General features: G+C 43.1%; 1 protein-coding gene across 1 annotated transcript in view; it reads left to right on the top strand.

Moving 5' to 3' along the window:
- The first annotated feature begins 5,504 nt into the window (after window positions 1–5,504).
- cdh2 (cadherin 2, type 1, N-cadherin (neuronal)) overlaps window positions 5,505–10,398 on the top strand; it is a 73,968-nt gene continuing 69,074 nt past the window's right edge. The window contains exons 1-2 of the mRNA XM_036978488.1: window positions 5,505–5,748; window positions 8,170–8,308. Coding sequence (XP_036834383.1) covers window positions 5,701–5,748; window positions 8,170–8,308 — 187 coding nt within the window. The 5' untranslated portion in view covers window positions 5,505–5,700. The remainder of the gene's footprint in view (window positions 5,749–8,169; window positions 8,309–10,398) is intronic.

The raw sequence follows: 10,398 nt of genomic DNA, 5'->3' as shown, positions 1-10,398 counted from the left end.
ATTTCGCCACAACCCCTTTTCCACTCTAGAATAAAAGCCCCCATGAAGAAAAGTCACCGCAGTTCCAAATACCATGAGGACTTGTCTATAACGTTTAAAAAGGGCTAAGTCTAATTTCAACTCTACCAGCCAGACAACGTGAGAGCTTGCTCCACACGTGAAATGGTATGAACTATTGATCTATAAACTATAAGAAGAAGTGAGTCCTAGATTATAGCCTAACAGACTGCAACTGGAAAGGTAGCAAATCTAGTAAGAACATTGACCGACGCAGAAACCACAACATCTCACTCCACGACGACCCAGAAGAATCTACAAATGACAATGGCGACCTCGACTGGGCAAAACAGAGCCTCACACCACCAGCTCAACTATCGAAGCCAGCTTCACGTAAATTCAATGCATTACCTTTCTCCGAACGAGCGATCGTTAGTGGCATATGTATTTATGTGAGAAGAGCTTCCCATGTCCGATAGAGACCCATTCCTTAGACTTCCTTCCTTCCAACCCCCCTCCCCTTCCCCCTTTCCTCTCTGAATCTATCTTGGTATAACCAAACTGTTTTTGTTTAGTCCACTAGGGACGGTATTTACTGTATAATGTTATTATGTATTGTACATTCTGTCATTGTTTAATTAGTTAGTGAATAAATAATTGAGCCAATTTGCGTGTGGATGATTCATAGTAAAGGATGGGTTCATGCAGATAACCAAGATTTTACGATGTTCAGATGAGACTGATATTAGGTAAAGATGAATTAATGATTGATTGACTGCAAATTATTTAAAAGATCTTCAGATCTTTAAGAGTGGATTCGGGAGATAGCCGCTCCATATAAACTAACTCTTCCGTGTTGACCCAGATATTAACGAGTTAATAGTTGCATGGTTTAAATCAACCACGTAATCAATCAAACATTAGGTAATCGATTTGATAAAATAGCTTGTCATCATATTAAAGAAGTCAGAGACATGACACTCACATCGGCTGCGGAGTGCATGATCACACAGTCGTCTGGAACAGCAGATGTTCTCATGCATGTTTCAGTGTTAGTTACCTCGAAGCGAGCATAAAAGTTATTTAGCTTGTCTGGTAGGCTCTTGTCACTGGGCAGACATCAGGCTGTGCTTCCCTTTGTAGATTGTACTAGTTTGCAAGCCCTGCCACATCCGACAAGTGTCGGAGCCGGTGTAGTATGATTCGATCTTAGTCCTGTACTGACACATTGCCTGTTTGTTGGTTTGTCGGAGGGCATAGTGGGATTTCAGATTAGAGTCCCACTCCTTGAAAGCGGCAGCTCCACCCTTTAGCTCAGTGAGGATGTTGCCTGTATTCCACGGCTTCTGGTTGGGGTATGTACGTACAGTCACTGTGGGGACGACGTCATCGATGCACTTATTGATGAAGCCAGTGTCTGATATGGTGTACTCCTCAATGCCATCGGAAGAATCCCTTAACCTATTCCAGTCTGTGCTAGCAAAACAGTCCTGTAATTTACCATCTGCTTCATCTGACCACTTTTTAATTGACCGTCTCGGTCAAGCAGGTGCTTCCTGCTTAAAAAATTGTTTTGTAAGCAGGCATCAGGAGGATATAATTATGGTCAGATTTGCCAAAAGGAGGGTGAGGGAGAGCTTGGTACGCGTCTCTGTGTGTGTGGAGTAAAGGCCGTCTAGAGTTGTTTTCCCTTTGGTTGCACATTTAACATGCTGGTAGAAATTAGGTAAAACTAATTTTAGTTTCCCTGCATTAAAGTCCTCGGCCTCTAGGAGCTTCCTCTGAATGAGCGTTTTCCTGTTTGCTTATGGCGGCATACAGCTCATTGGCTCATTGCCAAAATTGGTCTGTGGTGGTATGTAGACAGACAAAACAGACAAAACATTGAGACTTCCTTAGATATCATGCACCAGCTGTTGTTTACAAAAATACATAAACCTCCACCCCTTGTCTTACCAGAGGCTGCTGTTCTATCCTGCCGATAGAGTGTATAACCTGCCAGCTGTATGTTATTAATGTCGTTATTCTGCCACGACTCAGTGAAACATAAGATATTACAGTTTTTAATGTCCCGTTGGTAGGATATAAGTGCTTTTAGTTCGTCCCATTTATTTTCCAGCGACTGTACGTTGGCTAACTGTACAGATGACAAAGGCAGATTAGCCACTGATCCTTGTCACGGATCCCTCCGGGAACTTTCATTACGCACACCTGTCCCCAATTCCCACTGATTAGTACTTGTGTAAGTGTGCCCTTTGGTTTCCATTGGGCTGTCCATTATTGTTACCATATCCGTTGGTGGTGTGAGTACCTATGCATTGGTGCAACTAATATGCTGTGTGCTATATGTATTGTGTATTATGGGTTTCGTCCCGTGTCGGATAACGAGGTTTACCCTCGTTCTTTTGTTTGGGTACAGTCCAGTGTTTTTGTATACGTGTTTGTTTTGGTGTATTAAAAACCCCTATTGTGTATTCCTGCACCTGTCTCCAAATCCTTTATACCAGCGAGACAGAATATCTGACCATTAAGGGATACAGCGGGAATAGCCCGTCCGACGACGCTGCGCCTTGTCCGTCCGGCGCCGCAGCAAATTCGGCAGCTGCAACTGACCTTTCTGACAACGACGCAACTTCGGTAGCTGCATTGGGTCCTGATCGACCCGCACTGTGTTCCGGGGGGGAGGGGGGTAACTGTCACATATCTCTCCGGAACTTTCATTACGCACACCTGTCACCTATTCCCCTATTTCAACCTCTCTTTCGTGCCATCTGAGATTCCCAAAGATTGGAAAGCAGCTGTGGTCATCCCCCTCTTCAAAGGGGGGGGGGGGGGGCACTCTTGATCCAAACTGCTACAGACCTATATCTATCCTACCCTGCCTTTCTAAGGTCTTTGAAAACCAAGTCAACAAACAGATTACCGACCATTTCGAACCCCACCATACCTTCTCCGCTATGCAATCTGGTTTCAGAGCTGGTCATGGGTGCCCCTCAGCCACGCTCAAGGTCCTAAACGATATCTTAACCACCATCGGTAAGAAACAATACTGTGCAGCCGTATTCATTGACCTGGCCAAGGCTTTCGACTCTGTCAATCCCCACATCCTCATCGGCAGACTCGACAACCTTGGTTTCTCAAATGATTGCCTCGCCTGGTTCACCAACTACTTCTCTGATAGAGTTCAGTGTGTCAATCGGAAGGTCTGTTGTTCGGGCCTCTGGCAGTCTCTATGGGGGTGCCACAGGGTTTAATTCTTGGATAGACTATCTTCTCTGTATATTTCAATGATGTCGCTCTTGCTGCTGGTGAGTCTCTGATTCACCTCTACGCAGACGACACCATTCTGTATACTTCTGACCCTTCTTTGGACACTGTGTTAACAACCCTCCAGTGGAGCTTCAATGCCATACAACTCTCCTTCCGTGGCCTCCAATTGCTCTTAAATACAAGTAAAACTAAATGCATGCTCTTCAACCGATCGCTGCCTGCACCTGCCCGCCTGTCCAACATCACTACTCTGGACGGTTCTGACTTAGAATATGTGGACAACTACAAATACCTAGGTGTCTGGTTAGACTGTAAACTCTCCTTCCAGACTCACATCAAACATCTCCAATCCAAAGTTAAATGTAGAATCAGATTCCTATTTCGCAACAAAGCATCCTTCACTCATGCTGCCAAACAAACCCTTGTAAAACTGACCCTCCTACCAATTCTCAACTTCGGCGATGTCATTTACAAAATAGCTTCCAATACCCTACTCAATAAATTGGATGCAGTCTATCACAGTGCCATCCGTTTTGTCACCAAAGCCCCATACACTACCCACCACTGCGACCTGTACGCTCTCGTTGGCTGGCCCTCGCTTCATACTCTTTGCCGAACCCACTGGCTCCAGGTCATCTACAAGTCTCTGCTAGGTAAAGCCACACCTTATCTCAACTCACTGGTCACCATAGCAGCACCCTCCTGTAGCACACGCTCCAGCAGGTATTTCTCACTGTTCACCCCCAAAGCCAACACCCACTTTGGCCGCCTTTGCTTCCAGTTCTCTGCTGCCAATGACTGGAACGAACTGCAAAAATCACTGAAGCTGGAGACCCATATCTCCCTCACTAGCTTTAAGCACCAGCTGTCAGAGCAGTTCACAGAGCACTGCACCTCTACATAGCCCATCTGTAAACAGCCCATCCAACTACCCTCATCCCCATACTGTATTTATTTATTTATCTTGCTCCTTTGCACCCCAGTATCTCGACTTGCACATTCATCTTCTGCACATCTATCATTCCAGTGTTTAATTGCTATATTATAATTACTTCGCCACCATGGCCTATTTATTGCCTTACCTCCTTTATCCTACCTTATTTGCTGTATATAGATTTTTATTTTTTCTACTGTATTATTGACTGTATGTTTAATCCATGTGTAACTCTGTGTTGTTGTATGTGTTAAACTGCTGTGCTTTATCTTGGCCAGGTCGCAGTTGTAAATGAGAACTACCTGGTTAAATAAAGGACAAAGATATATATATTTTTTAAATAGACACCAACGTTGACATACTGTATAAACAATTATCTAGGCTAAGTAAAACCAATTATTATTTTGTATCTACTGCAAAGTGTAGTCAGTGACTAGCTAAGACAGAGAAAGAGGACGGAAAAAATGAATGAATTGGACAAAGTACCCCACTCGGGTTGTGAAAAGCAGCTGGGAGTGTCGGCTAGAGATGACGTGCAGGAGCTTCTTGCAGGAATTTGTAGTCTTGCTGATGTCTACTCTGTTACTAATTAGCATTTTGAATTTGACTAAATTGAGGCTAATATATTGATAAAACTCACCTTGCTCGAGAGAATTACATGTCCATCAAAATGTCAGGCCAGGATAAGCCTACACGAAACATACCTTATATAAAATATGGTACTTCTATGCAAATGTTGTTGATCAGTAAAATAAAATAAGTCTCAAATTGAAGGGAAACAGATTGTTTGTCAAGCTCAATAAGTCACTCCTGTTGAAAATGTTTTGAATTGTTATTACTGGACTGTTGGAGCTAGAAACATAAGCATTTTGCTGCACCTGTGATAACATATGCAAAATATGTGTACACACCAATGGGGGGATGGGGGATTTGATTGAACAGAGTAGTAGCTGCATTAATCCCTCTGGATCAAGTGCCATTCTGTCACTTTGGCTAATATACCATTTATTTGCTATTTAGTATGGTGCTATTGAGTATCGTGATGGTATCAAATATTGTGATAGTAAATATGGTATCGGTATTGAAGTCAAAGTTATGGTATTGTGACAACACTAGTAGGGATAACGATGAGGACTCAAATGGTGTTATACAGGAGGGGCGTGGTCTGTCATTCTCTATCGGGAGAGGAGAGAAGAAAACGTGCGAAAGAAATGCCTTTTTGTGTGATTCCTTCCATATTTGATGTTGTCCGCTAGGTAGAGACACTGAGGCCCGTGTTGTTGGTCGCCCCGACTGGTAGTCAGTCATTCAGCCTCAGTACCAGTCAAGAGTGCGCTTCGATCAGCAGCATACCACAGAACAGAGCAGGGACGGAGAATAGAGAGATAAGAGGCTGCCTTCTACATGCCGCTGTCGCCCGTTTCCTAGTGGGCATTCTCAAATTGGACCGCGAAGAAAGAGGGACTTTTCACAACGCATTCGAAAAAGGAATTTTTATAATGTTTCTTACTGCGGGCGCTCATTTGATGCTACTGGCAGCTGTGCAGGTAGGAAACCGCTGTGTTGGTAGTCGGAGTGGTGTGTGTGTGGTGGTGGGACGTGGTCTGATGAGTTGGCTCTCTTTGACTCAGTCTGCGGGGATAGACTGCATTTATTCCCCTCTACATTGCCTCGATATTTGGTCGTTGGCTTATATTGATTTTTGACTATGCATTAGAATCTCGCTCAAACGTTGCCTGTTTGAGGATTTCGTTATGCTCAAATGTATCCGTGCTTGTGATAACAAAAGTGGTCTTAGCCCTCGAGCTTTCAGTGATAGGGTAGCCTATTTGTTATAGTAGCCTACACTTGAAGTTTGAACTGCTCTCTGATGATGGTAGGCATTTACCGAATTTCATAATCGAGCTACCACACTGTGCAGAGGTCCTAGTTCGGCGTCTAATTTTGATTTACTTGATTTACTTTATTTGGTTGAGTTGTCAACTAACGGGAATATTCAACGTGAAATCAACAATAAAAATGTCACCATGCCATTGGATTTAGGTTTAAAGTTGGGTGAAAAAAATACTCTATTCCCTTACGTTGATGACTTTTTGCAAATCCAATCAGCTTTCCACGTTCAACATCATCGCATTACATTTTTGTTGTTGAAATGACGTGTAAACGACGTTGATTCAACCAGTTTTTGCCCAGAGGGACACATTTGTCTGCCCCGTATTCTCCCATAATTCAGAATATATAGGCTACGCCTATATGCAATGCTATTATGGCTATATGGAACTTTTGTAGACGCGTCACCAGGCTGAAGTTGAACCCAAATTAATCGGATGTTTAGGTTACGGGTCACCAACAGCTGTAACAATTTACTGACATTAATGTAGCCGCGGGACAATCGCCCGTTGCCGCAACACAAATCAGATCAGATTAATGTTTTTTTAGAGATGCTAATGGGTCAAAACACATGCACGGTACACACACACGCACATGGTTAGCCTATTGTTTTTTAGTCCGTTGGCTACACCATAACCTAATTTGCTAACCTATATCAAAATGACAGAGATGACCTAGAGTGAACCCCAAAATCTCGGGTTAGGGTCAGTCCCATGCCGACAACAAAGCCTTGGTCAATCACCCGAGCAGGGTGGATGTTGTTGAATGTTGAATTAGTGTGCGCTTCGCTAACACGTTGTGAAATGAGGACGCTGGACAGATTGCTCATGCCTATCGCGTTGTGAAATGAGGAGTACATTAACTGAACAGATTTATAACGCCTATCGAGTAGGCTACAGTGTACTATATTTCAGCTCGCGGTTATGTCAGTTCCAGTAAACATTGTGGGATTGTAACGCATATTTATTCACCGGGTTTGTCTCGAAAGCTACCCCATCCCCTCAAAGCATGGTTATAGGCTACCCAACCCATTTGGTTTCGCATATTCCTTGTGTTAATGTATTCATTTAGCACAGTATAGGTATTTGAAACATGTCTAGAGACGTTTTATGTTTGGAAAGTAAGATAAACAACTGAGAAGCGAATAAATAGAGTGATTGCAGAGACTTTGCAGACTAGAATTGATTCGAATTGAATGAGTAAATTCACATGGAAGGGTTACAGGTTTTTGACACAATCACATACACCGATCTATAATGTTGTTGGATTGGTCTTGGATCCGTCTCCACATGTAATCCTGTGCTCTCACGCCGATGCTTGAATACCTCTGAAAAACCCTATTCCTTCATATCTCCCCTGAACTAATGACTGAACTGAAAAGCATCATATAGGTGAAAGCAATAGGTTCTAATACATAGCTTTCACCTGTATATAGCCATGTCAGATCTGTGATCACCACGAGGGTGAAGGTTGAGGGTGTGTTTACTTTCTGAAGTTCTGTAGTAGCAGGGTCTGGATCCCAATTGGCACCCTGGTCAAAAGTAGAGCACTATAAGGAATAGGGTGCCATTTGGGATGTCGACAGGCTAATCATGCTACCCGCTAACCCTTACCCTTATTACTCTAATCACCTGCCTGAGTGACATATGCCATTGTGCTGCTCTGTGAGGGGGGAGGGGGGAGGGGATCAGGTAGGGGGCAGGGAGGGGAGCATAGAGAGGTGGCCTTCTGTCTCTGCCACTGAGCAGGGCCCCTCCTAATGTGCCATCATTGTTGCTCTTATTTGACACAGATATAGTCCTATATGTTGTTATATTACATTTAGAATATGTCTCTTTTATGCAGTCTGTATTATATTGCATTTGGAACTGGTTAATGTCTCTTCTCTTGCCTATCATGATATTTCTTAGTGGTTATTACATTGTTGTTACCTCTATCAATATAATCTAGTCAGCAGACACTTTTTCCAAATCAGTATATATTGCAGTGAGTGTGTACATTTGAAAGTATGTGTAACCCCTAGGATTATATTGATTATTGTAGATCACACCCTTCTGTTCTAATTCTCTGTTTTCCAGGTTGCTGTGCATGGCGGAGGGGCCGTGGGGTCGTTGCCACGGAGGCAGAGGTCATTGCCGTGCACACAAGGGTTCTCCCAGGAGGAGTACAGTATTGCCGTGGACGAGGAGCTGAGAGAGGGACAAGCACTCCTCACTGGTACGTCACACACACAAACACCTGTCTGTGAGCACATAAGCACACACAGATACACAAGTCAAATGCACACACACACACTCAGTCAATGGGTAGAGTCTGCACAACAGTATGGAGGAGTTTTTCCTTATGAACACTGAGGGAGGGGGAAGATTAGGTGAGTATCAGGGAGACAGTGTGAGGGTCGGGGGCAGAGTGGGGGAGGGGCTGAAACCGTCTACCTCGTCTCACACACAGTGGGTGTTTCCCCACACACACTCATTGACCCACACACACAAACACACATATTGGGTGTTTCCCCACACACACACTCCACATGCTGATGAAACAGTGTGTGATCAATGAGATTGATCTGGCCAGCCTATATCCATCCTCTGATCAATGACCTCTGTCTGTGATCCACTCGGGGTGCGTGTGTGTGAATGAGTGTTACTAAGCTGTGCGGTTGATAGTGCCAGATGCATACCGAGGCAGACCTAGCTGTGAGTCTGTGTGTTCAGGATGGTTAATTCACAGTTTATTGTGCTAGATGTCCTTTTCTAGTCTCTACTCTGTTGGCTCTTTGTTTTATTTACATTTCATTGGCTCCTGTGAAGCTGTCAAACTCTTGCAAGGTAGTGATCTGACAGGAAGCTATGGTAAACACAAAGAGTAGGGGAGAGAGGGGGAGGGAGGTAGGGAGTGAGGGATAGGGAGAGAGAGGGATCTAGAGAGGGAGAGAGAGAGAGTAAAAAATATATATTTTTAGTTCACTTTTGTTTATTATCTATTTCACGTGCTTTGGCAATGTAAACATGTTTCCCATGCCAATAAAGCCCTTAAATTGAAATTGAATTGAGAGACAGAGGGGGTCTGAGTGAGGGAGAGAGATAGAGAGAGAGAGCATCCCCCTTCCCCATCTCTCCAATAAGAATTTCACACCAGAGCATGACATATCACAGTCTGACTGGATTTAGTGAGTGTGTATTTGTGTGTGTGCATGTGTGTTTGTTTGTATATGTGTGTGTGTGTTACGATGTAATGATCTTTTCATTGTCCCGCTGATTCACTTCCTCTGGTCTTTGTATCAGGACATTAGCCATTAGGTGTTGTACACATAGGGTTGCAAAGGGAGGGTATATCACTTCAAACTTACCAGTAAACTGCAAGAATTTTGTTATCTATTCAAGGATTTTATGTAATCTTTCACAAGACATCTAGTGACCCTTTTAGGTACTTCAAATTATCACAGGTGTCTGTAATTATCCCTGGCCTTCTGTGTGGCCTTATCACATGTCAAATATATGAAATAATTAAACACAATTATACAAATAAAAAATAGAATGAAAAAGCTGTAAAATATTATCCTAAATATACAACGCCAACTTAGTGAATAACATTGGTGTTTATTTATTTGACTATATGTATTTGTTGTCAATGTTATGGCGTGGATCTGGTGGCAGTTGTGAAGAAAAGTCAGTAGTTTGGAGAGTTGAGTTAAATCATTCCATTGATGATTTTATGCTTTTGTCATTAACTATGCTATTTTCTCTTTAACCATGGTCCGTCTACTAGAAACTCATGGTCAATACGGACACAGATATACAAAAGGAATACTATATATGAATACATTTTTAACAAGTTATTCAAGTTAAAATTACCAAAGTTATGATATATACGCCAAAGATTTTCAGTTAATTGCTAAAATGACTGAATGTTTCGGTAACTTACCGGTAGCTTTGAAACACACACACACACACACACACACACACACACACACACACACACACACACACACACACACACACACACACACACCCGTCCAAAATATGGGAAAGAATTTCACTCACACACACACAGAGAGAGTGACAGAGACCGACAGACAGATAGAGGGTCACAGACAGACTGCCCTGGGGTACAGACAGCTGGAGGCTTAGTTAATTATTTAATTGGAGCAGGAGGAAGATAGTCAATTATTAATGACGGGATGGAGAGGAGACATAATTTAAATCATAAGGATTGGGGATGAAATTGTTTAGGGGAGGAGAGGAGAGGGGCTAGGATGAGGGGTGGAGCAATGAAAGGGTTTAGGGGAGGAGAGGGGCTAGGATGAG

Source organism: Oncorhynchus mykiss, chromosome 5, assembly GCF_013265735.2.
Source record: "Oncorhynchus mykiss isolate Arlee chromosome 5, USDA_OmykA_1.1, whole genome shotgun sequence".
Lineage (NCBI taxonomy): Eukaryota > Metazoa > Chordata > Actinopteri > Salmoniformes > Salmonidae > Oncorhynchus > Oncorhynchus mykiss.
Note: the sequence above shows the minus strand (reverse complement) of the source record. Positions and strands in the feature narration are given on the sequence as shown.